Here is a 27,901-nt window from a genome sequence, read left to right as displayed (position 1 = left end):
TCTTACTACGTAATCGGACAAAACGTGCGTGGCCGTATACAAGTCAATAAGATATGATAATTGCATTAGTGGACATAGTGTTTTTGTCAAGCGGTTCCTGTGGTTCCCCACAAATCCGCGTTGAATACTCTGATGTATACAACAGTGGTCTCAAACTGGCGGCCCGTGGGCCGCATCCGGCCCCGAAGCAATTTTACACGGCCCGCGAATACATTTCAATTATGTATTTGTTGTAAATACGGTGGTTATATTCACTCTCATTTTGTAAAAAAAAAATCCCGGCCCGTCAGCTGCTTTCAGATCGTGCATGCAATTTGAGTTGGAGACCACTGGTATACAACATTGCAAGGCCAGTCAGTGTGGGTTATGTGTGAGTAGTGTGTTGTTTGACTGGCCTCTCAGGGGCTTGGGTACATAGAGTCGAAATAGTGATGGTTCAGAAGTACCTAGTCCAGGCTCAAAGATTTGCATTACTAGGAGTTACTAGAGCTTGTCGGACTGCTTCCTCGGAAGCTCTGCAGGTGGTTGCAGGAAGGATGCCAGCTTATTTGAAGTTCTATTAAAAGGCTTAACTTTCTTTACAAAGAACAATGTTAAGAAAACCATATTAGGCATGACGTCTTGTCCCAGAGATGGATACGTGTACTCCAGATAGGATCTTAAAGTGGAGATAAAGCGAATAACAACTGAAATACAAGTCCAGTGGCAGGAATTATGGAGTGAAACGAACAAAGGCCGGCAAACGTTTTTATTCCTCCCAAAATATGGGAATTATTAATACTAGACAAAGGCCTTGGAAACAATTTGGGTTAGAGACCACTTTCATTTTAACCGGCTATGGATAAATTATAAATTATTTGAGCTTGGATTGCGGGATGATGGTCTATGTAATTGTGGTGAAAGTGAGACATCTAAACATTATGTTAGATTGTGACCAGTACGTGGACATAAGAGCGAGGCTTGAAAGACAAATTCATGTCTTCGATTAGGATTGTTTGGCTGTCCTGTTCACTAGTAGGGAAAGATTACTATATTTTAATGAATTTGTTAAAAATGTTTTTAATAGAAGAGGCAGGATAGTAGAAGATCGCCTCCACGAGGCAGGGATGAAAACTGACCTGATTAAAATATATAGAGGAATCAAAATATATAGTTTCTCAGAGCAGGCTAAGTAGCTTTAAAAATCTTTGTTAAATTAACAATTATTTTACTAATTTATTATTATGAAAATTTTATACTAACTTAAAGTTCTGTGCCATATGAAAAAGATCTCAGCCACGGATGTGCTACAGCACAGGGAGTGGTGAATTCTGGCATCTTAAATGGAATGGCCTCTTAGTTACTGGGAGGCACGATCACCATGGAAGGAGCCTTTCGGCATCCATCCACCGGCACGAGGAGCCGGGCCAGGAAGGTAGAAGGAACGCCTGACGGGCTCACTCCCCACTTGCAAAGCTAGAGAGGAGAGAGGCCAAGTTAGAGGAACGGAGTGAGTTAAACAGGAAAGGTAAGAAAAGAGGAAGGAAGCAAGGGTAGGCAGAGCGGAAAGCTATCCCCAGCAGAGGACCAATCGGTCAGATGATCCCACGCCTGTCAGTTGACCAGCCTCAGCAGAACCCCTTCGATGAGGATTCATCGAGGGTGGTTAAAATCCCGCCTGGGGAGTGTCCCAGGCCAGCAAAAGAGCCCGAAGGCATCTAATCCCACGCCGATGGAGAGGCGGTCTCAGCAAAGGAGCTTCACGGAGAAGAGGTGAAGGGAGGAGGAATTCCATTGGTTTATTCCGTGAAGAGAGAAGTGTCGGCAAGAATCGCTGATGGAGGCTGTGTCAAGGGAAGTTGAGAATCACCCGGTGAAGTCTTCTAGGAGCAGCAAAGAACATGTTGGAGCATTTCAGGGGAAGATGAAGTTACTGTGGATGGACAGGAAAAAAAAGAGGCAGCTCTCGAGTGGCCACATAATAGAAACTTGGTGACGTGATGCAATGGTGCATCCTGTGAAGTAGAGAATCATTACTGGATTTGGTATATCCTTATGGCTGACAAGTTATTTAATTTCTGGTGTGATTGGCAGTGGGGAAGCTAATCCACAGAATTAGCTGCGATGATAATTGCATTATGGTGTATTTAATCATTACAATAAACATTACAGTAGTTGTTCAAAATGTCGACCATGAAGATCGCCACAAAGTGTACAGCGCCGCACCACCTCCTCGCAGGCTGCGATAATACGAGCAACAAGGTCCATCACAGTTTGAACAGGAGTATCGTACACCAAACTTTTGACATGTCCCCATAAAAAAAGTAAGTCCAGCATTTTTAGGTAAGTTGCCAATGCGACAGGACTACCACGACCGATCCATTGGTGTCCAAATCTTTCGTTGAGGCGATTCCTAACGTCGATGGCAAAGTGTGGTGGCGCTCCGTCATGCTGAAACCACATACGCCTTCGGATCGCCAGAGGCACAAACTCTAGCAGCTCGGGAAGGACTTCTTCCAGAAAAACTCTGTACACAATACCATTCATCTGCGGGGAAGCATGTAAGGTTCTATCACATAGTCATGTACGATACCTGCCCAGATGTTAACAGCAAATATATGCTGGTAGAACCGACACAGGACTGCATATGGGTTTTCCTCATCACAGATGCTGTTTTAGATATTGAACATTCCCTCTTTTGCAAAGACTTCTTCATCTGTGTGCAATACATAAGCTGCAAACTGTGGGTCTACTGCACAGTATTGAAGAAACCAATTGGCAAACTCCATTCTGTGCGGAAAATCTTCCGGTAGGAGTGCTTGCACCTTCTGAGGATGGTAAGGGTGCAACTTGCTCATGTACAACCCTTCAAACAGTTGATTGACTTACGTCTAAGGCACGTCCAACACGGCGAGTACTTGTAGAGGAGATGTCGGCAAATGTATGCAGAATCATTTCTTCCAAAATGAGGTGTTCGAACGTGCCGCGGACGACCAGTATCGTACATAGGGGGAAACTGCCACCTTCCAGGATTTCATAATTGACCCAGCGAGTAGTACTAAAACAGAAAAAGTCCGATTACAGGCCTACCTACTTCGGGAGTGGCAACAAAGATGGACCGATACAACAAAAGGAGAAATTAAAAAAAAATTCCTCCCCGACCTTAGCAAAATATACCCCAAGCAACCGGCCTGGTACTTTCCGGGGAAGCACTTGACTTCGCTCCTTACTGGTCATGGCCCCTTTAAGGAGAAGCTGCTCGGATTCGGCCTTGTTGAGGACCCCAACTGCACGTGTGGGGAGGTCGAGAACTGGAATCACTTGGTCTACGACTGCCCAGAATATGAAGATCTCAGAGGCATCCTGATCACAAAGATACACAACCTTCCGAAAGAACTGGAATCCCACTTCATGGACACAGAAGAGGAATACAGAGCACTTTCTCAATATGCGCAGGACCTCTTCGAGAGGAGAAAACTGTTAATTAACCATAAATCGTGTCTGACGAAAGACCACCACAAGTTAAACTATACAAGACCATAGAATACAATCCAATGGAGTGACTACAGAGAAAAACCTTGAGACAAGTTAGTGAAAAACACAAGGACGGGGCTTACCCCATGAGCGACTGGACTGAAATCGACTCGACATTGAAGAAAAGAGGCTTAACGCAGCACAGCTGCCAAACGCCATTTGGCGACTTGAAGAGGGCGTCCTAGCCTCCTTCATCTTTAATATCCCTATCCCCGGTGGGGGGGGGAGACGGTCTTACTGTCTCCTTCCCTCCTCGCCATTCCCACTTTCCCTTCTGGTGGGGCATGGACATGCCCCACTGTGACTTGGGGTTGCCTCCTCTCTAGACTCCATACTTCTGTCTTTTCCCTCCAAGACTTCAGTCTCCCCACCCACTCTACCTGCACATACGCAAGCGAATGCCCTACACGTCGGAATTGATTTAATCATCTCCAAATTACGTTTTTCGCCCATACACTCGGCCTTTCAAAAATTTAGCGTTATTCCTCATCGAATTTACCAAATATATATATATATATATTTTTTTTCTTTCTTTTTAGGTCTTAGCCGCCGAAATCTCGGGAAATTAAGCGGCAGGACCTGCCAGAGTAAATCTTAGTCTACTGGTGTTTCCTGGTCTGCCTCCACGGGGCGAAAGGGGGGGCCAGCGGCTAAACGACCAGATGAACAACGGTAAAGTGTAAAGTGTGTTTAGGGTCAAGCGGCACCAGGGGTTTCCCCCATCTCCGCGTAGTTTACATTGTGGGTGAACCAGTTGACTGGAAAAGCCAGAGATTTAAAAGTGTATGGACTTTGTATATATTTGATGCCTTGTACCGTTGTTCATCTGGTCATTTAGCCGCCAGACCCCTACTGAGGCCCGACGTTGTCCCACTTTAGCCCCGTGGAGGCAGACCAGGTACTCACTAGTATATAGTTCACTCTGGCAGGTCCTGTCACCTAATTTCCTAAGATTTCAGTGGCTAGGACCTTAAAAAAAAAAAAAAAAAAAAACCGCGTACGCATCGCGGGGAGCGCTAGAAGTCCAAAATGTTGGGCAATTAACATTGCCCAACATTTGAACAACGGTATATGACATTAGACAGGTACAATATCCATACACTTTTAAATCTCTGGCATTTCCCAGCGAACTGGTTCACCCACAATGAAAGCAACGCGGAGATGGGGGAATCCCCTGGTGCCGTTTGACCCTAAACACACTTTATACTTTATCGTACATAGGAACATGGAACGATCCAGCCTCTCGTAGTCATCGGTCTGCCGACGAAAATGTGCTGTGATGAGGATGCCGTCGCAACGGATATCTCACTTCATAGCGTCGTCTAGATCTCTGATTGCATTCAGCTCTACCATAAACAAGGTACATATCAATCAGCTCTGCATACGTAAAACGTTCCATTGTACTAACTCTTGAAGTGATGAGCAGGGCGGTGTGTGACACAGTGAAGCAACATGAAAGTAGGGGAGTGGAAAGAGGGCGGTACTAATGACGCTGGTATAAGATAAAGTTGCATACCTTAGGGGTTTACCATTAAACAAATAAACTCCTATTACTCCAAATCATGGCTCCGGCGACCGTTGGTTCCTTATCTCAAAACATTCAGATATTTCCTAGAACTTCCCTTTAAAGTTTGTCGATAGAGTTCGGAATCACCCTGTATAATAACATGACGTGTTATTATTCAGGGGCCCTCTCACCAGGGGCCCTGAGGCAAAATGCCAGGACACCCAACAGAACCTAACGCAATATGTCATATACAACGGACAACACTTTTCTAGCATTTACAGTAGTACTGTATTTCTTCACAGCGTACATATGGCGCAGATGTGAAAAATCACAGGTGGCGCCTGACCCTAACACTATGTATAATGACCTGGTTCCTAATGGTTGATGTTCATAAAATTTTATATTTACTCTTTTAGAAAAATATGTCAAGCTCTACCAAATTTCATTAAAATCGGACTAGTGGAAATCCGACAATTATTGTTAGCATGCACATGATGCAGGAAAGCAAGCTTATACAGCATCAGCCACACACACACACACACAAAAAAAAAAAAAAAAAAACCCCTTCCTACTTCACTGATCCATTCATTCCAAGTGTTTGTCTAGTTCTGCCTTGAATTTATTTACGCTATCAACTTCCACAACAACAAATGGAAATTTGTTCCAGCAATCAACTACTCGCTGGCTAAAGGCAAACTTTCGCACAATCTATTCTACAACTGTCTTTCCTCAATTTACAAGGGGATAATCACCTCCTTATTCCTGCTCGCAAAATTCCTATATATCATTGACAATAACCAATGACCTACTCTGGCAGCCTGTCTGCACTGCTCAGAAAACTTCATATCTGACTGCACAAATACCCCCAGGTCTCTTTCATTATTTTTTTTTTTTTCATACGCATCACATAGGCTATACGTTTATTGTAATGGCACAGAAGCTGAAGTGCTGGATATTATGTTCATTGTCGTGCGCTGATTAGAGGAAGAAAAGGACAATATGGCAGATGCACAAAAACGAAATGCTTCCAGTTCGTTAAAAGTCTTTGCTTTTGGCATTTTTTTGAAGTGAAACTTCTTAGGCACGTCCCAGGTAGTTTTCACATGGGAGTAACTTGCGTTCGTGGATTGACAAAAATCGCAAATGCGACACGAAATGATTTATCGTCCTCCACCACTGCACTACTGCGTACCACGTACGAGCGACGCATGACGCAATCCGCACCCCTACATCGCGGACACCGTGTAACTCGCACGCGTGTCGCGTTTACGTTTTAAATCGCTATATCTCAGTTTCCATCAGTCTGATTTTAAAAATTTAAAAACCAAAATATATTTTTTCGTCATTCTGTACCATATTTCATAAAAAATTTCGACGGAAAAAAAAAAAATTATAATTGAACATGCCGATGACTAATAGTGAGCGTTGTAAGGCGTATAGAGCACGTATACGTACAATGCGACCACCGAAACCACATCCATTAAGTACAAAGTAGAGATCTAAACTATTTGGACAGCGGAGGAAATGAAACGTTTCAAAAGATTCTAAAGGAGTTGCACTTAGCTTCCGCTATGCGTGCTTGGCACACACACACACAATTCAAAGATATAGGTCTATTCATAATATCTGCAAGATTCTTCAAGGTCATACTGCGATCTTCACACATTATATTCGACTCACTTTGGTGGGAGAACGTTCTCCAGTCATTAAAGGTCTGCTGACTGTGATCAATACCTATACAGCGTTCTTAGATCCTACTTTGATGAAAGGTGTGTAAAAGTTTGCGCAAAACATCTTACAAGGCCCAGATCTCCAGAGGATGTCCCCAGGGTCGGTTTTGGGACCGCTCCTCTGGAATGCTGTGTTGGACCAGTGATTAATACAACATCCAGAGATATTAAAAGATTGCGTACGCAGATGATCTTGTGATTGCTATTGAAGGCCGTTCTCGAAAAATATTAGAAGAGAAAATGCAGCCATTACTTGACGATCTTGAAGCATGGGCAAGTATGAACAAGCTTAAAATCTCTACGAGTAAATTCAACTTCATGACTTTTAAAAATCACTTCAATTATGCGAGACCTCCTAAGATTCATCGGAACGATTCACAACTACCGTACGTCTCACAAACCAAATATCTCGGCTTATTATTGGATGACAAACTGACCTTTTTGCCACATGCAACTAATTTGGTACATAAAATCCGAAATTTTACAGTGCTGTAACAAGAATTTCTAAGAAAGAATGGGGTCTGAATAAGAAAACATTGAGACTGTATTACAAGACGATATTCTTACCTACTGTCTCGTACGCTGCAAGCGTTTGGCATCAGAATGTTATTAAGTTGCTGTGAAGAGGAAGTTAACATAAATTCAAAGATCTGTTCTTCTCACTCTCCACTGCTTCCCTCGTACGGTTTCAAATAATGCACTCCAAATTCTTGGTGATGAAATGCTCATAGATTTATATATTTTATTCAGAGGCACAATCTACAAGTTAAAGAAAGGGATATCTACAACGTTTTTGGGCGTAACATCAGACCCAGCAAAAGACATTAAAGCAGAAAAGAAAAGAATCTAGACTGAGATAACAGCTATTTGGCAGTCTAGATGTGACGAATCTGTGTCTGGACTGGCAACAAAAAAGTTCATTCAATAAGTGACTTTTGTGACTTCTCCGGGAATCTGTTCATGGTTCGCACCATCTATGACCGGCCGACCGGGCTAGCCGAGTGGGTAAAGTACCTGCCCGGCAACCCAAAGGTCGCGGGTTCGATCCCGCCTCGGGCTTGGATCAAAGTACTGCAAAAACCTTGGGAGGTGCAATATGGCCACAGAAGCCGATGCGCCAACAACTACCAAATCAAAAAAAAAAAAAAAAAAAAAAAACAAAACCATCTATGACTACAGACTATTTACTAACAAGTCATGGTTCTCTCAGGGCTAAGCTCCATGAGATGGAGCTTGAGCAAGATCCGTTCTGCACTTGTAGTCAGAACAAGGATTGGGAACATGTCCTGTTAATATGTCCGCTGTACTCGGAACAGAGACGATGTCTTATAAATAGGGTCCCTAACCTATCGGTGGATAATGTTCGTATCCTTCTAGAAAATGAACAAAATTTTACCGCCCTACAGATCTTCTCAGTGTCAGTTTTTCAGAAGAGAACTGAACTTAGGAATCAGCTTGTTTAATTAAATTGAAATCAAATTGGTGTACAAAATTGCATGAGCTGCATTTTAATGAACAAAATAGCCTACTGTGTTTCGTTGGAATACCACTTGTTGTAAATAAGGCAGATAACAAGTAAACAATGTAAATAATAATAATAAAAATTCTTGGAATACTTGGAAAAAAAAAAAAAAAAAAAATTGTAACCTCCTGCTTGCTGGACTCTGGAAATAGATATCATACTGATCCAACACCACAGCTCAATATAAAATTCAAACTACATGCTCAAAAAAGCCACTTTTGGATTAGATAATTTAAATCGTGCCGTGACAGTCTCATTGCGAGTGTTCACAGCAACTTTCATCACTCCTAATTTTCTGAACAAAAGATTTCCTAGACTGCGTGGGAAACGATGAATTGTAAAACTATGTATTATAGAGGCACAGTCCCATTGTAGCTGATGACCTCATTCCTGACGCTTGAGGTTTTTTTTCATCTTTATCTAGTACATATCTACTGTGGAAGATTGAAAAGCAAGATTTATAATTGTTGAGCACCTTTAGGATGACAAGGATCATTTATGCTCTTCCGTGGCAGTGGTCTCTTGTAAGGTTGATATTTCAAGTTGAGCAACGTCTCTTTGGACCAGCTAATATTAATGGGCTTGACAGTCTCATTATGGCTGTTCATAAAAAACATCATCACCATTAAATTGTGATCAAATTTTCCTGAATTTGATTGCATGAAAATCAGTGCTTTGTAGAGAAACAGTCTCATTGCGGCTGTTGTTTCCCTGTTGATGCCACTGGCTTTATCATCTACTTCTAGTACGCCTCTTCTCGTGAATGACTGTAAAGATGTATTTCATTGCTGAGTATCTTGGAGCAGAAGAGAGTAGTCTTATTATGACTACTTGCCAACGGCTATCATTTTAAATGCTTTTGTATATAGTTAAAGTTTCAACATTTAAATTTTTTTGCAATATCTTAAAGTTAAATTTAAGTAAGGTAAAAATCAGAATATTTCTGAGTAAAATAATTAATAGGTTAATTTACACCGAGCTTTTTTTTTTTTTTTTTTCTCTCTCTTGATGGCTCCCTGGTTTGGGCAACCTGGGAGTGGGATTGCTGGCGCCCACCAGAATTGCACTGGCTCCGGTGGGTGCGGGATTTTGTGCGTTTCAGCACTACAGGTGATAGTGGACCGAAACCATCACATTAGGCTGACACATGAGCGCCAACACTTTTTCGAGCCCGCTCTGCAGAGGCTCTGCATCAACACAGATGAACAAGGTGGCGCGCGCGCGCACAGAGAGAGAGAGAGAGAGAGAGAGAGAGAGAGAGAGAGAGAGAGAGAGATGAACTGATGTTCCACCTTTTATTATTGATTCTTATAAGGCAATTTTAAGACCGCACTTGGAATACTGTGCTCAAGTATGGAGAACACGTAAAAAAAAAAAAAAAAAAAAGCTTCTTGAAAAGGATTCTAAGATGGCAAGGCGCCTAGTGAGATCAATAAAAAAGCGTCCAGTCCATATGTGGAATGCTTTCGATTATGTCGGCTATAGAGCTTAGTAACTATGTGCCTTGGAGGAGACCTAATGAGACTATACCACAAATAGGGGCCATACATTCAAATTACGGTTAAGAGATTTACACTGGATTGAAGGAAGTTTTCTGAGCCAGCGAGTTGCTAGTTACGGAATTTAGTTACCTCTGTGGTTAATTGAGGCTCACGACTTGGGGAAAGTCAAAGATCAATTGGAGAGGTACTAATGTGAGGAAGGGGTCACATTTATAGCTTTTTTTTTAACATTTATAAATTTTATTTATTATTATTATTTTATTTATTTATTTATTTTTTTGGCTAGTTCAGCAAAAGCCTGTGGCTGCCTTGAAATATACGACTAACACTACCTTTATTTATTTATTTTTCATGCTACAGGAAAGCATGAAGCTAGTCTTTGATTGCTGTAACTAGGAGTAAGCGATTACATGACTTTTTTTTTTTTCAAACGGTAGCAGAATTCAAGAACACTACTATTCTTCTTAGAAATATTTGAAAGGTATTTATTTTTGCATTTAAATTTATTTGAACAATCCTGTTACGTGTATTACCTTGAATCATAGGAAAATGAGTACAGTATACAAATTAGTATACTCTCCCTTCCTTCCTTTTTTTTTTTACCGGTAAAAAAAATCTAAAGAGTCCCGAGTTGAAAGCTTATGTAATAATTCAATAAATTTAGAAAATTCTGTCTTCTTTGGCAAAAGAATTCGTTCCGAAGATTTGGAAGCAATTAAAAATCACTGAGGATAAGACCTGGCGTACAGGATGGATATTCAAATCCGACATATTGTATCTATTTAGGCAGGTGTTTGTATATATATATATATATTAAGTGCAATAGCATCATTATGTGTTTGTTTATTTCAAAATAATATTAATTGTGATTTTAATATTAGAAATATAAACCACTTGATAATTAAAAAAGATAATGCTTTCCTATGATTAAATATGGTACATAATACTTGTAAGTACTGCAAAAGATTATACTGAAGATTAAAACTTTCTTGAAGTACGTCAAAAGGTATACTTCATCTTGAAACTTCATCTTTTGAATGAACTTCATTACATGATGTGACTGGATAGGAAACAAAAAACAACGCTATCGTTGTTTTTTGTTCTATGAATGGGATCCATTCCTAAGAGCTAGGATTATGGAGAACTATGAAGTTGAAAGGCTATATGGTATCAGTACGGTATGATTTGGGAACTTTGTTTAATATTCAAATAAGTTACCTTTCGAGATGGATATAGAGACTTGAAGTATGCTTTCAAAGCACTCATACCCACAGTAAACTTTTTCTCATGTATTTCTCCTGTGAATGGGAATTCACTATAAAATTACAGTAAAAAAAAAAAAAAACACTTTTCTTCGCCTATAGTTTAGTAAAATGCTTCGTTTATTGGCCCTCGGCTACAGCTACAAAATAGATCTAATTAACTGAACAATCCTGTACAACTTTCACAATTTTTCGCTTTTTCCCAAAGCGAGTTCGAACCGTTGTTGTAGAGTTGCAGGATTATTGAGTTAATCGGACCTCTTTTGTAGTTATTACTTAGAACCAATGAACGAAGATTTTTGTCAAGTATTTACGTGGAGAGAAGTGTTTAAGTTTTAACTTAAATTTCATAACTTATTTTTACATTTTACCCAGTTTATAAAATTAAAATGCTCTGTTCATTATATTCAAGTGTCACTAGCGAATAATTTTAAGGAAAATTATTAAAAAGGAAAGTCCTAATCGTCCTCATTATTACTTAAAAATAAATGCCATTATTACATTTTCTTACCTCTTTTTACCCTCTATACATCTTTTGGAAAAAAAAATACTTACTTCAAAGTAGAAAAGAGGCACCCGCGGTGTTACTATCTCCGATGTGAAAAATACAACACAGATGACCACAAGTAGCTGAGCATAGATGGAGCTCATCAGGATAAACTGCTGAGTCCTGTAAAATAATTTTTTTACAAATATGAAAATATTAACTAGATGACTTGCTAATGAAATGAGAAATTTTTAGCCTTGAAAACATTTTGTAACTATAGGCTATGAGATTAAAATAAAGAAATAAATAAATCAGCTTTCCACGTGATAGTAAAATTAATTAATATACAGTATTTCAGAGCTGATTTGTTTTATATTGATCAAAGCTGAAACTCGAATGTATTTAAGTATCAGCATTTATTTTAGAAATGAAAGCTACTGTATGCGCCATGCCCTAGTTTATTAACAGTGAGTAATAACTTATAACACTTTAATTATTTATTAATTTAAAAATGGGGAAGAAATATTTTGTTGTTAAAGCATGCAAAAGAAAAATAATCTTGTCCGTGTATTTTTTCCTATGCCAAGAACAAAATGAGAAATTAATATGCTTAAAGATGCAGATTTTGTTTCAAATGCAGTGGTTGCAGACAGTATTCTAAGAATGTGTGCGCGCCTTTTATTTAATTATTTATTATTGTTATTTTAGTATTTATTTATCATTGACAACAAATAAAAGCAACAAATTTGGAATGCAATACTGCGGAGATGGGGGAACCCCTGGTGCCGTCAGACAGTTAATACACTAACTGTGTTAGATGTTAGACGTTTGATCACGGGGAACATTTTTCTCCTTCAAAAGATCTCCACTAAGAATTCGGCATTAAGGCTTGGTCTTTTATCCACATTAGAGACATATAATGTTATCTTCGGTTCCGCCTAAGTTGCTAAAATTTCTTTTTAAATTGTACGTGTCCCTCCACTGTCCTGTCTCGGCCCCTCGTGCCGATCTATGGTCAGATTCTGGGAATATTCTTCCTTGGGGATCGAGCTTCCATTAACTAAGTGGCAAGATGAACAACATAAATAACGCCACAACACACTATTCCCCCACTTATCTAGCTTGGCAGCAATGCCTTCATCATACAATTTACTAATGTGGTTTTATGGGAAACCACTGAAACCGCTTGACACACAACGCAGCACAATAGCATCATTTGAATAGGTGAATCCACTATACATTAAAAATCTGAGATACCACCAGGATAGCTGTTTTAATTTTGGGATAAAAATAACTGCAAATCGCGAAAAGGCCTCTGATAGACGGTCGACAAAAGCTAAACGGTTGAAGACAGGAAAAAGAAGATAGATATGAGACGAGAAATAGGTGTTTGAAACAGAAAAAGCCCAGTTCTATCACTTGGCTTTTCTCTACCAGCGAACGCATGCCGAACTGTGTGAACAATTTATTTTTGCCTAAGTGACCAGCCGAGCGGTATGTCTGAAGAAAATTTCCGTTTAAACATTTAACAACCATTATGTGCCCATTTCCCCTAGAAGTGTGCTGCACTAACCCTTTCAAACAATTCTATATCATTATACAATAGAATGATGCAGAATTGTTTGGGATAATTCAACTCAGAAGAGAAAAGCAAGTTTGGGACACATTACTGCTTTAGATATGCGATCACGGGAAACATTTTGCTCCCTCAAAAGATCGACAACAAGAACAAGTTGCTAATATCTTTGCTGCTCAGACGATGCTATACAATTTAAAAAAGGTGTTAATAAATTAGGCAGAACCGGGATATTTATCTCTAATTTTGACATAAAACCAAGCCTTCATTCAGAGTAATTGTTGTCGAATTTTTGAAGGAGCGGAATGTTCTTTGTGATCATATACCTAACACTGCAGTGCGCCCTGGATTTGTTGATTTTGACTTCTGCGTTGAATTTAACTCATTACCCACCAAAGTGTTATATTATTATTATTTTAGTATTTATTATTATTATGTAGGAAGTATTTTATGTGTAGGAAGACATATCAATCACGTCAACGTCTTCATTACTTTAATAGGTCTGACCCAAGAGGTACTGCTTTATGAAGATAATCCGGTATTCGCAAATTCTGACCGAATTTCTAAGTAGATCTTGACTCATCTAGTTGTGTGGTTTTTCACAGCTTAGAGGAAATATTTTTAGCTCCTGAGTGTTTCTCACACATACTGAGACCTTTTTACGAGTGACTGATGCTCAGCCCTTTTTAACCGCTTCAAATGCCGCGAGCTTCAGTACTGTGAAGCAAACAAGCAAATTACTGTCGTAGCTAGCAAGTAGAGCATTCTTATGTTGTGGTTCAATTGCTGTCACGCTTATCGCTAGCCGACCGTGACGGTGTTAATCTTTCTTCAGAGTCACTAAGATATCTGTTAACATAGGAGAAATTCTGCGATTTTATCCTCAGCTGAGTCAGAAATCCACTGAATAGGAAACGCAGATCGTACGTAGGAAAATTTAATGCCTCAACTTAGATTGTATTGAATTGTGTATTCCTTAATTAAAATGATGCTTTGGTTGCTGGTTTTCTGTTCTCAATACGTTACTTTCGCCCAATGGTGGCTGAATCTCAGGTTATGAAATAGGCGTTAAAGATCCATTGAAAGTTAATTTAGTAGTAGTCATTAGATACTTTCACACCATAACATTCTATTGTTACGACTGTATAAAATAGAGAAGTAGGTTTTCATCTCAGTATTAAATAGACAGTATTCGGAAACCGGTTAATAGAAAATGGTCTACGGATGGGTGAAAACTGAAAGTATGCCTTTAATAACCAATATTATTACACTGGTAAATGGCATTTCGTTTTGCAAGAGTATTAACATTTGAAACCAGTGGGCAGCAGTCATATGCCGAAGTAAATATATCATCAGTTATTTCGAAAAAAAATTAGGACTGACGTCATTTGTAGATTAGAGAGATCTTATCGGTGAATCGAACAAAGTTACATGGCTATTAAATTCTGTCTTTGCGATGCGACTATGGTGATAGAGAAAAAGCAATTGGCTGACGAACCATTCACTGCGGACACATTAAAAGCTGGTTATTAGAGTGTTACTGCGATTATATTTCATTAAACTGTATTGCCAAAAACCTATCTGTTCTTCAACTTCCATGATTGTAAATTTCAGATCCATAAAAAAACTTTCTGAATATTCATAAATTTGGGATTGAATATCATTTAAAGGAAAGGAATATTTTTTGATTATAGCAACAATTTCTTAAAAAAAAAAAAAAAAAAAAAAAAAAGATACAGACAGTTTCTGTAATTAAATTGTTTTCTCCTATGGTTCAATCACTGCAAGTTTCCTCGTCTTGATTATTCCATAATTTATTACTCCACTCAGAAATTCTTCATATATGAGCAGACCAGGACAACTCAGACAAACCGGAAGAGAATGTTTCCTGACCTAGTCTTGAAACCATTAGAAGGATGTGAACTCCTTGGTCACGGTTTACTGCTCGCTTCATGTAGCAGCGAGTACCAGTTAGCCAGGGGAAGGAGAAGGAAAAAATTTAAAAAAGAAAAAAAAAGCGCATTGAACGACTTGAGGAAATTATAACACCCACAACAAGATACAATCTGTACTTCAAACAACATCCGACCATCTATAGTATATCCGTGTAAATCTGCGAGTAAAAGAAACCTCTCTGTCCGTCCGTCATTTGATTCTTCTTTGGCCTACTTTCATAGCGCCTTTAGAGAGCTTACGTAGCTCTGGGTCACGAGCTTTTTCATTATTAACTAAGATTTTGGCTCGTAATATTTTTTCGTAAGCTTATCTTCATGTCATCCAAATAATGTTAGGCTGTTGTAAGCCTACAAGTTTAAAAAATATATACAGGGTGTTTAAATAACATGTGGACCATACTTTCAGGACCTGAAAACAAGGAAAAAATTTGCGATCAACATGTGTCCGATTCTGAACAGTTATGTAGCTATGGCTGTTAGAACTTTTAAAAAAAAAGACTACGGAGTTTTCAGTACTAATAAATAATAAAACAATTAGAAAATAAAAATCATACTCTAACATGCTCTTAGTTTGAATAAATATTATACTGTGTATTTATCCGTTGATATTTTTATTTATTATTTTTAACCATTGAAAATTTCATAGTCATTTTTTAAAAATTTAAATAGCTATAGCTCTGTTCAGAATCGGACTAATATTTATGTAAACGTTTTTCCTTGTTTTATGTCCTGAATGAAAAAAAAAAAAAAAAAAAAACTCGTTTCGGATCATATACAGCGATTTCGATGATGAACTCGGTATTATGATCTATCTCTGTGTTGTTTATCGGGATAGCTAAAATATCACGATGCATTGCGGGTTGGAGCCACCTAATCGTTACCTAATAATGAGGAGGGTTTATCTTTATATATATATATATATATATATTTTTTTTTTTACTTTTATGTGTAAATTTCAGTTACTTTTTTCCCCATTTTATGAAAAATGGCTAGATCTGTATGATCAATGCTGTTCTCACCAGGCCGTGCACAGTTTTGAGTGTATGGTACGGAGAGTTAGGTTACAAGCTATAAAGATTTGCCTTCATTTAGAAAAAACGTAAAGTTTATGGATTATGTTATCTTATGTGCTATTCCTAAAGTGATTTGGCTATCAATGTATAAGGTTTCCTTTTATGGTTATAAAAAGCATCTATAATTTAATATAATTTTAAAAGCGTTTTCAGGTGAGTTTTCGTGGTATTGCACCACTCAGAACAAAGAGGGGAGGGGTTACATAGCAGGAGTGAGGACGATTGCAAGGAAAGTCGTCAGGTAATTAATAGAGAAGTGTTATGAGGAGGAGAATGTTAAAAAACTATAGAATCGCATTAATTAATGTACGAGGTTCCCTTACGTTCAACGAAGTCTATATGAGTGGTAAAAATATATGTATATATAGTCTTCCCATCACATGACGTATTTATACATTAATTTTTCTCCTAATATTATCATTGGTTTTTACCTTATTATCATAACAATTTCTGATGCTTCTTTAAATTACTGAAGTTGCTGCGTGAAATTAGACATATTTTTGCGAAGCATTATAATCTGATTTCTTACATTCTTGTTAAGTTCGGATTGGGTCTCCTCTTTATCAAATTCTTTTCCTCTCCTGTTTGTCTGTCTTATCCTCTGCTTTGCTGCACAAATCATTCAAATATGTCTTTATGGCCGATTTTGAGGTTTTCTTCTCGTTCCTTCCACGGCCTCAGTCTGCAGAATATTCCCGGGGAGCGATCCAAACTAACTGAAAAATTTGAGCCATTTCCAGTTATGTTTTTAGCACCTATTTCATTTCATGCTGCAGTCTTCTTTTTCTTATAAATTCGCTGAGTTTACTGTATTTAAAGTTCATCAATCTTAGATGCAGGAATTGCTCTTTTTCTGTTTATAAATTAACGGGCAATTAATTAACATATATTAATTTCCCTTTATTAATAAACATTAAGTTTTGATATACTTGCTTTTATCAAAGTTTATCTGAAATATGGAATTATTCTGCTATAAGTGACGTAAAATTTGAATATGTTATATGTACAGAGGTAACACAGAAATGGCGAAGGATTTACGTTTAAGAATAGTATATCCGACATTACATTATGCAAGCAGAACTGTTTTTGCATAGCATTGAGTAAGCCGGAGGCAACATACGACGATGGAAAAGCAAAAGATGAGAGCAGGAACATGTTACAGACCAAATGTCTGATGAGTATAAGGAACATTCCTAAAAAAAAAATATATATATATAAAGTGAGTTAAAATCCGGCATATCTTATTACGGGAGTTTAAGTTATACGAAAGATTACAATGGAATATATCAAAGAAACAATTGTGGGGCAGGAGAAAGATTTTAATTTTCTCAAAGGTGATCTAAGTACCGATCATTTGAACGCTGTTCAATGAGGACAAATTTATATTAACAGGTACAAATTTTTAAAGCTTCTGAACTTATACTTACTGTATCGTTGATGGCATAGATCAAAATTGATTTTTTTTATGAAAACCCCAAACACGAAAGGTATCAAAACCTATAGTACTTAGTACCGTGCATGGGTTGAAGGAGAAGTATGGGGGGGGGGGGATGCCGGAAACTTTACTCTAGAGACTAAACATGGGTTTCACCACTTCAAGCCTCCAATAAGCAAAGTGGTGGTATTTCACCAGTTGATGAAAGTCATCTACCACCTAAGGAGTACATTGGCAAAAAAGAAAATTGCACGGATATTTATAACTCTGTAAATAGATAAAAGGTACTGGGAAGAGAATTTTCTTCCATGATAAGGCAGACTGTGTCAAGAAAGGACCAAAAAAAAAAAAAAAAAAAAAAAAAAAAGAAAAAAAAGAATAACAGAGAATTATTTGTATAAGAAAAAATGATGAACTACTGATATAGTGGTTCTTCATAACTGTTCTAACCGTATATGGCATTTCCGGAGTATAAACAGAAATTTTATTTATTTAAGATAGAAACGTTAAGCAGTTGGTATCTCTAAACAAGTGGCTAATAATCTGAATATATTTTTTCCCTTGATATTAACCTAAGAACAAGTATTTGAAATTCTGGGTATTAATGTACCAGCAAATATTTATCGCAACTTGAATGTTTTTAAGACTATCGAAAATGGACAAAAGAAAAATTATTGTTCAAGTGAGCAAAGTACCAGGAGCTAATGGAATCTATCCAATTATATTAATGGAAGCATCAAAAAGAGACTGGAGCAGATTGTTAAGGTTGTATTGCAACATCACCTGGACAGAAGCACTCGTGAATCATTCAGTGGGTATTATTACTTCTATGCAGTGTGGAAAAGGTGTGGTTTGATTTCCGACGACTTTTAAGGGCTTGTTTTTTCTTTTTTTAAATACCGTGGCTGAGTTAGTCTGCTTATGCGTAGGGTTGCATGATTTCCCATACGGGTTGCATGGGAAATTTTTTATCTACCAAACAAATCACAGAGTATGCCTAATTTACAGCATTGATATACACGCTTCATAGGTTCAGTTGCCTTTATGATAAAGCTACAACACTGCATAAGACAACTCAACCCTCGTTTAGGAACAACGTTAATGACGGTATTATAAATGTGATGCCAATAAATGCTGGTAATATAGAATGTGAGTTGCGTCGTTAACAATGAATAGAATATAAAGTTCCGTTTCGGTTGTTTATGAAATAAGTTTTATCATTTCTGTAAATTGGAAAGGGTTAGTGGTCGGTTTGCATGGTTTAAAGCCTAACAATTCAGGTTTTTTTCAGGATGCAAAAATCTGAACTGTCATGAGAAAAACTTAACACCGTACGAAGATGTTAAGTTTTTGAAAATCCTTTAGAACCTCTTGCCAAGTATGATCTGTTTGTATGAATTTCAGTTTACATCTACATATGAGGAAAAGCTCTGAGTGATTAAGCCAATTATAGCCTGTTCAGTTTATACACTGTACTTTGTATATAGCCCTCGTGTGTAGCATAGTTGGTAGGATCACCGTCCTCCCCACACTGGCTGGAAAAGACCTGGGTTTGAGTCCCGTTAATGACGGGAGGAATTTTTATAGGCCTTCACAACTTGGCTGAGTTATTCGGTCTCAGGCGAGGGTAGCATGGTTTTTTCTCCCGGAAACTCTTCCAGCGAACAGAAAATCGACCTCAGAACACAATCAATTTACAAATAATATACACGTAACAATATGGCCTTAGTCGCTGATGCTCCTAAAACCCCTACAAAAACAGCAGTAACTTCGTATATATCGTCATTTATTTTTGAGGTTAAAAATCGCTGAGGTTACTAGTTGAGGGCAAATCGGCGAAGTATGAGTTTCCATTATCTCTGTATAATAGGCAACCATGATAACTCGTATATAACGGCATAGATTATGCACAGAATATGATAGGATTTGACTCACTTGAATAAAAACGCTTCCATGGAAGAAAGGATAAATCCAAGGTCTTTTGAGGTTAGGTTTTCCTGATAAGCTTCAAAAAAAAAAAAAAAAACCGCCTAATAGGAATGCGTCCGTTAAGGAATTTCGATAGAAACGATGTGTATAAAGAGATGGTTTCCTGGTTATTGTCTAAGTGAATTGCATGAAAGCCATTTTTAAAATACTCAATTCCTGTGGTGCTCATGAAATTTTATATTCCCGTTGAGAACGCGTAGAGCATAATGAAAGCATGGAAAACACAATGTATTAGAGTAGTTGAAGTTTCGCTAATAACAGTACTGCACGATCAAGACGAGGCTAGAATGACATCCTCTTTACTTGCGAAGGTCCTGTATGTCATAGACAGAACGTCATGTGGGTCGCCTCTTTATACTGTATGGAAAATTTTATGTCGGATTGAATGTAATCCCCAAGTCTTTTTCTTACGATCACTTTAAACCCCCTGCTCCCTTAGTTTGTAAATAATTCCAAGATTTCTGCTGTCTAGGTTAAAAAAAAAAAAAAAAAAAAACTGTACATTTAGAAACATTAAACTTCAGTTGCCACTTTTCACACCATTTGTGCAGCATATCTAAGTCAATTTGGAAACAGTGACGTGGTTCTTGTCGTTAACCACCCGTCCTCGTTTAAATCATCAGCACACTTTGATACCCTCCCCTGCGCTCCCTCAACGATGCTTTAAAGGAAGATAAGAGTTAAAAATGGCCCCAGACATTGATTGCTGAGCGATTCCATTTCTACACCTTGTAGCCAGCCCTCGATCTAACGAAAGATCTTGCCATTAATCCCAATTTGCTCCAGTTTATATAAAAGCCTTTCGTCCTAATGGGCACATTGTATATGTTCTCTGTCCTCCACACATTGGGTACACTCCACACACCTGGGTTTGAATCCTGTCAGTGACGCGAGGAATTTTAATGGATTTTTCACAACGTGGCTGAGTCAGTCTGTCTCAGGCGACGATTTCAAGGTTTTCCCTCCCAGAAACTCGGGATTTTCGTCCAGCAAACAGGCCAATCGACCAGAGGATACATAGAGTTTACAGGCATAATATACTAACCCCCATAGCCTTAATTGGTTTAGCCATTAAGACACGCAAAACCTAATCTAATAGTGCTTTATGGGCAACCTTATCAAAAGGTTTACTGAAATCAATAAATGCCCTCGCTGGTAGCACAATTGGTAGAATCACCGTCTTTCCCCACTCTGAGTGGAAAAAACCTGAGTTCGAATTCCGTCGACAACATGAGGAATTTTTCTGGGACTTTTCCACAGTGTGGCTGAGTTAGTTTGTCTCAGGCAAGAGCAGCACGATTTTTTCCTCCCGGAAACTTGGGTTTTTGTCCAGCAAAACGGGAAAAGCGACCACAGAATACATGCGATTTAAAGACAACATATATGTCGCAACATGGCCTAAGTCTCTGATGCACCTAAAAATCTACAACAAACCAGTCAAAGTAAATGTCAGAGTCGTCTCTTCCATCCAACTGTTTTATGATTTCGTCATAATAATTAATTAAATTGGTCAGGCAACACGTCCGCTTCACGAATCCATGTTGTGATCCATTAAGTATACCCTTCCTATCGAGATGGTTCTGTATTATATCCATAATCAGAGACTATGGTACTTGATAGGGCGAGTCATATTCTTTATCTTCTTGTATATAAGACATCTTCCTACTTGTAGGTTACTTCTTCGGTGTAGTAAATTAGCGTGCCTATCAACCGTGAAATGAATACATCTCTATATGCTGGGATCTTGACTGTTGTTATTGTTGAAAGAATTGTGTTAATCCACACTGCTGTCAAGGTCTAGGGTAATTATTTATGCTCAAGTATTTGTCTGACTTGAAAAGGTTACGGATGTATGAGTAATTAGCACGTGCATCCAGAACGTTCAGTCGTGTATATATATATATATATTTTTTTTTTTCCCTCTTGTGCAAGAAGCGTGATATATCTTTCGGAGATTATTGGCTTCAGAATGCTGGAAGGCTCCCTCCTCCATAACTGCGGTGATGCCTCTGAACAATCGTGAAATACTTTATCGAACAAAAAATATATTTTCTATGCGCTATTATCTGTTACTTTTTTCCATCTTACACCTGTTTATTTTCTTAGTTATTATTATTTTATTATTTTTTTTAAGGAGGAAGCGGTCTTTAAGTACACGCTGAATGTACTAAGTTTCACATTTCCTTTATACAGAGGACCAGAAAAATTCACATAGTCATACATCCTGAAGAGTTCAGTGATCAGCTGAAGAGACGATGCTGTTTATCATTGAAGTGAATAATTATATTTTAACAAGCCAATTATTCTTATTATGTGTAACGTCGATGCAGAAGGAATCGCCATTTAAATGGCTTACTCTGTCATAAGTGGACAGAGGTCCTGCGCTCGAGTCACGAAATGTGGCAATATTACGTGATACTTTGCTAAAATATATGTACAGCTTTATAAGATTATGAAAAAGGTTAAGTTTTCAATCGATGCACGGCCCCTTTTAGTGCTTGAGAACATTGGCTTTGTTAAGATAAACGGGCAAAATAACATTTGCCAAACCCTGGCCCTATTCACACGTACACGAACAGCTCGTGAAACTATTCTAGGCAGTCAATCGTGTGTATACAGGTATTTCGTAAAACGAACCAAACTTAGGTTTTTAGTTGAAGACTTTAAGTCGAAAATGCTATATTTCAATATGTTTCCTAATCTCAAGCGTTACAAAGCTTGAGATGCACATGGTTATTGCTGAAAAGTGGGTAAATGAAAAAGAAATCACTGGAATTCGGCAAGAACTGCAGACAAGGAAAAGCTTTTTGAATCATTGAATCATGAATGCTACGTACATCCTCGAAAAGCAACAGACTGTTTGTAAGTACACAAAATCGTACATAGAGAAATGTGGTAGCCATTTTGAACAGTACTTAACAAAACATAACTAAAATGTAATATCTTATTGTTATTTATATAAACATATACAGTAACAAAACAAAACATAATTATGCTGTGTAACAAAATTTACCTTCATCTACTGCTATTACTTAATATAAACTATTGAAGAAATTTTGAATCCTTTCATTTCCCTTTAGCAGTGTTCAAAGATCTGTAACAATTGAGAATGAAATACATACGAGAAAAATATTCTCTGAATACACTCGTATTCGCCGAATATTTTCGACTCCAAATCACTTAAAAACCTCCTGAAGGTTATGGTTATTGTTTCGCTGAGCATTCAGTATAAGTGGATTAGAATGCCCTTCGACTTCGGTATTAACATTATTTCAACATCTAAGGAGATCTAGAAATCATCAACGCCATTCTCTAACTGCAGTGCACTGTTGTTTATTACCATAACATCCAAATTAAACGAAATATACAGAAGGGTATCCTATGAGGCGGCGTGTTGCCTGCGCTATTCTTCGCAGACGCACTAAAACTCTTCTTATTCACGAATTCCGACTTCCCATACTATACCAATGACATTAAACTTTAAGCCACATCAGATGATGCGGTCAGCATTCCTGCAATCCAGAGAGAGATAAATAAAGCTACATAATTAATTTTGAAAGCTATTTACGAATGATTGAGCTAGAAATAAACGCTGATAAGCCTGCAAAAACGACCTTTACAAGAAAAAAGATTGAAGAATAACATTAAAGCCTCCGTACAGAATACTTCCAGTAACAGGCTGGTGCAAATATACACCGACCTTGGGGTTGACCTGAGATGAACAAAAATACCTTTCATAATCATTTCAGTGCTACAAAGGCAAAAGCCTTTTCTGCATCATGGATTATTTGACAAGGGCTGTTGGACGTAGTAAATGTACTTAGATGCCTTACCCGGTTGTTTTATGTACATTTGCTATATGGCGATCCGCTTCCCACTCCTTCATTAGGAAATTCCTTGCCATGAAGTATTGAATCCTCGGGTAGATTAATAGAGATTCTAAGAATCCCTTTACCACCTGGAATTCAGTCCTCTTTGACACTCAACATCACCCCATGGAGACAGCTTCTAACACAAAGAAACGCTATCACCCTTGCTCAACGATTTCCCGCCGAATCGATGCACCAGATGTATACCAGTTCGAAGATGAAGTTCAGCTCAGGAGAACCGTCAAAGACGAATAACGTCCGATTCTTTGATCTAAGCACGCCCAATTGAGTATCCTATAAGATATCTTTACCACAAACACCTTAAAACTGTGGAATACCTTAGGCACTACAATAAAATATTGTGTAGTGATAAGAAATATAGAAGTAAGATGTTGACAGAAACCCATAAGAAGATGGAAAATTAGGACTGTCTGGTCAAAACTACACAAAATTAGAAACTTGTGTTTTTTCAATATGAGACCCATACGCTGTAATGTGATGTATCTCTGGTAACAGTTAAAGAAATTGGTACCTTTTTGAAAATATGTGCCAATATTAGAAATCTGCTGTAGTGATAAGTTGTAATATAACATGCAGTCTTCACCTCCCCCTAGCCATTAGGGACTTTCAGGGATGAATTATGCAACTTAGATGAGATACATAAAATATATATGAGTTAACGTCTGGGCAAGAGGAACACTCAATGCCTTTTAATCGTTGATACATGTTTGGTGAGCACTTCAAGGAAAAAGATCTAAAATTCGTGATAATGTGCCCCTAAATGATTAAGACTGACAGGCATCCATATTTTGCTTTTTAGAGAAAAGACGATTATAATGCGGTGAAAAAGATTCTTGTGGAGAATATTTGTCGTTATATTCAACTCAGTTGTAAACAAGAATCTTGTTTACAACTGTGTCATCTTGTTTACAACTACATTTAAATTATTAAACTATATATATATAGTGCCCTACCATTAATATCCGGACACCTGCCTTTAGACAAAAAAAAAAAAAAAAAAAAGAGCTTTTATTGTGTCGTTTAATATTTTGTACTGAAACCTTGTGCTTATTCAATCTTCGCGGCATGCTCTCAACCAGCTTTTTATAATGATATGTATGTTCCTCCACTCGGCCTTCAACGCAGCCACCAGGTCGGCCTTGTTCTTTGGGACATCTCGACGTGCACGTACCCGACGATCCAATACATCCCAAAGATGCTCGATAAGGTTCAGATCAGAACTCTAACTAACCAATCCAACTTTTCCACACCCATGTCCTCAAACCACTCTGTTACGACCCGAGCAGTATGGCATCGCGTTTTGTCTTGCTGATACAGGCATTGGCCTTCTCCGAAGTATTGCCATAATGTTGGAAGTGCATTATTGTCCAGGATGTCCTGGTATTGCACAGAATTCATGATTTTGTCGATAACGACTAATGGGCCCAAGCCAAACCATGAAAAGCAGCCCCATACCATGACACTACCTCCACCAAACTTCATTGTTGGGAAGATACAATCAGGAAGGAACTGTTCCCCTGACATCCGCCACACCCAGGAAGGCAATTAGATTGGTAGAATGCGAACCTCGACTCGTCTGTCCATAGGACTGTTTTCCATTGCTCTACAGTCCAGGATTCGCGCTCCTTACACCATGTTAATCGGCGTCCAGCATTTGTTGAGGTGATCAGTGGCTTGTGAACAGCTGCACAACCATTGTAACTCATGTCATGGAGTGTCCTTCATATTGTACTAGTGCTGACATTAGTCCCAATATTCTCACAAAGAGTTTGTATGACTTGAGACAATGGCAAATTACGATTTGGAGCACAGTTCTTCGCAGAATTCTCTTGTCCCGTTCTGTTATTTTTTGGGGTTTACCAGGCCGTTTTTTGGAAGATTTAGTCCCAATTCTCTGCTATTTGCATATGACATCACTAACCGTTGACCTAGGGATCCCCAGAGTGATTGTGATGTCTCGTACAGAACGCTTGTGTGGCATCCTACTATCATTCCAGTTGGAAGCCTGTTAATTCTGTTGAACGTGTCATCTTGCATGCCCACTTTTGCAATTGTCTATTCGAAGCCCAGTGTGCATATTTATAGCAGGTTCTGTGACGTGTTGCCTGCATATCACCCGTTTATCTGCATAGGACAACAATATCGCCTGCATATCAACAATATCTGCGTAGGACCTGTTTCCCCATCCATGGAGGGGTGTCCGGATATGTTTGTTTGTTTGTTATTTGGTTTTTAGGAGCATTAGCAACTAAGGCCATATTGCTCCGGGATATGCGGTGGTCATTCCCTGACCTTTCCGTATCCTCCGTATTTGGTGGTGACGGGCTCGAACCCCGGTCTAATCAAGAAGCGTGTGCTACGCACTGCTGCTCCTTCCCACCTGGCTAACGGAGACGCCGTCCGGATATTAATGGTAGGGCAGTGTGTATATATATATATATGTGTGTCATGATTTTAGTGCTGCGGCCCGCGAGTGGGTATCTAAAATATATTTCTCCAACCTCAAGAAAGTGTGATCGTTCTGGAGTATAAACAAAGAATTAATTACTTTGTTTAATTTTTGGCCCTCTTGTGGTCAGAAGTTGTCCAGTCCTAACGTATAATGCCATGACTGTACTGGTATTTGTTTATTGCTCGTTTATTGAATATTTATGACAGATTTGGTAAATGTTGCCAATGCTAATCGAATACTAACGATACTTTCTGTATACAGAAAATTTCAAATAATTTGCTAGCTCATGGGCTGTGATAACAAGTAAATGAAAAAAAAAAAGTGAAGTGAAGTGAGCATTCTTAAAACTGCATCTACAGTTGGTGTTTACAGCCTCGTTTTGTAATTGCTCCATTATAACGGTGTCGGCACATATCAGATCGAGCGATTTTTTTTTTTTTTTCTAGGAACAAAAGAACTGAAATTTTAAGCCTAACATATGCATAGCTTTGTTTCCATTTCCTTTTTTCGGAATCTGCTATTCATGTATATAAAGTTAAAACCCATCAGCGAAAGCATATCACGAATAACTATTTACTCTGAATAATGCAAACATCAAATATTGACTTACCAGCTTTTTCGGCATTTAACCTTGTTAGCTTGTGTGGTCGATGAATTAACAGTGGTATTAGAACTAGAAGAATTGGCCGTTCCATTCTGTCGACTAAAATAACGTTCGTATCGTGATGAGAACTGCTCGCTGGGGATATAAACACCCCGTGGGCGAGATGTTTGTTCCATAGGAGTCGCAATAACATGCACGGAAACCTATTTTGCACATCAATTAACTCCCACGCATACTACAATAGAAATCGGCTTAACTCGACTGCTTATTTCTCTGGCGTGCTCTAGAGAAGACCTTTCTCCACACATGGGAATATACTGTCTGTTTTCAATACTACCGAGTTGTAACGAACTCAATTTGTGAATTTAATTCCCTAAGGCCAGCTGTCAAACATGACGTCACTGCCGTGGTTCTGCACAAAATATTCCAATTTTATGACTCATTTACGAATGCATTCCACTCTGTACCTTCATTATACACAATGGTGACGGCTAACTTTTAATTCCGGGAATGTCTAACGTCTTTAGACTGTATAGAGGTAACACGTTCTCACTTGTGAGATCAGACACCCTCCTCTTTTCCCTTTGGTGTAGCACGCTCTTGTAAATTCAGGCCACCGACACAAAGCTGCCCATTTACCACTATGTAGGCGTTTCCCTGAACCAGGTGGCCAGGAACATCGGTAACGCTTGACCGCCCAGGTATGCAATGTCTGAGTGGGAACGCATTGGAACGCATTGTACAATATCTCAGGTTTGGGGGGGTGGGAGGCTTTCTTTCACACCGTCAATAAACTTAGATCCATTGTTCCAAAGAACGCAAATGCCAGACTACTTAAGCAGCAACTGACATAACGTTGCCCCGATAAACGCTACTGATGGAATCCACAGGAGAACTTTAAAATGTATTAGAAATTCCCAAACAAAATTGAAATAACACATTAAGAGCAATTAAAAAATAAATAAAAAATAACGTTTAGCAACTTCATTAGAGTAAACAAAATAAAGGTAATTTAATCGTGATTTATTAAAACAAAATTATTATCTTCTAATGTATTCGTGGGCCTGCTATGAATTTGAGCTAATAAACATATTTGCAATGAGGTGCCACCATCCGGGTATTAGTTTGAGAGCTATTTAAAGAACCAAGAATATAAATAAGCGTAAAGAATATAAATAACAAAATATCTATTATTTTGCATGGACCAGTGTCTTGAGTTGGACAGGGTTCAAACTGTGTCCCTTGCGGCTTCAAATTCCTGTGCTGGCTTGCTACCTAGGAATCAGTAAACTTCAAGTATTTGAAAATAAAAATGATATGATGGTCACGATTGACTCTTAGACGAAGTTTTTGTACCAGAGCTGACCTGGAGGTAGTTTAGGGTTCTGCTAATGATATAAATTT

General features: G+C 38.3%; 1 protein-coding gene across 2 annotated transcripts in view; it reads right to left on the bottom strand.

Moving 5' to 3' along the window:
• LOC150079676 (proton channel OtopLc-like) overlaps positions 1-27,901 on the bottom strand; it is a 114,246-nt gene that overhangs the window by 29,367 nt on the left and 56,978 nt on the right. The window contains exons 1-2 of one of the 2 annotated variants that reach the window (XM_090384164.1): positions 26,504-26,866; positions 11,592-11,706 (exon numbers count right to left, since the gene is read on the bottom strand). In XM_090384164.1, the coding sequence (XP_090240290.1) occupies positions 11,592-11,706; positions 26,504-26,673 (285 nt within the window). In that variant the 5' untranslated portion in view covers positions 26,674-26,866. Of the gene's footprint in view, positions 1-11,591; positions 11,707-26,503; positions 26,867-27,901 lie in introns of those variants that run through there. The other variant, XM_090384165.1, reaches the window with a different exon arrangement.

Source organism: Mastigoproctus giganteus, chromosome 10, assembly GCF_048544385.1.
Source record: "Mastigoproctus giganteus isolate SK-2022 chromosome 10, ASM4854438v1, whole genome shotgun sequence".
NCBI lineage: Eukaryota > Metazoa > Arthropoda > Arachnida > Uropygi > Thelyphonidae > Mastigoproctus > Mastigoproctus giganteus.
The sequence above is the reverse complement of the archived record's forward strand: the minus strand, read 5'-3'. Positions and strand labels throughout refer to the sequence as shown.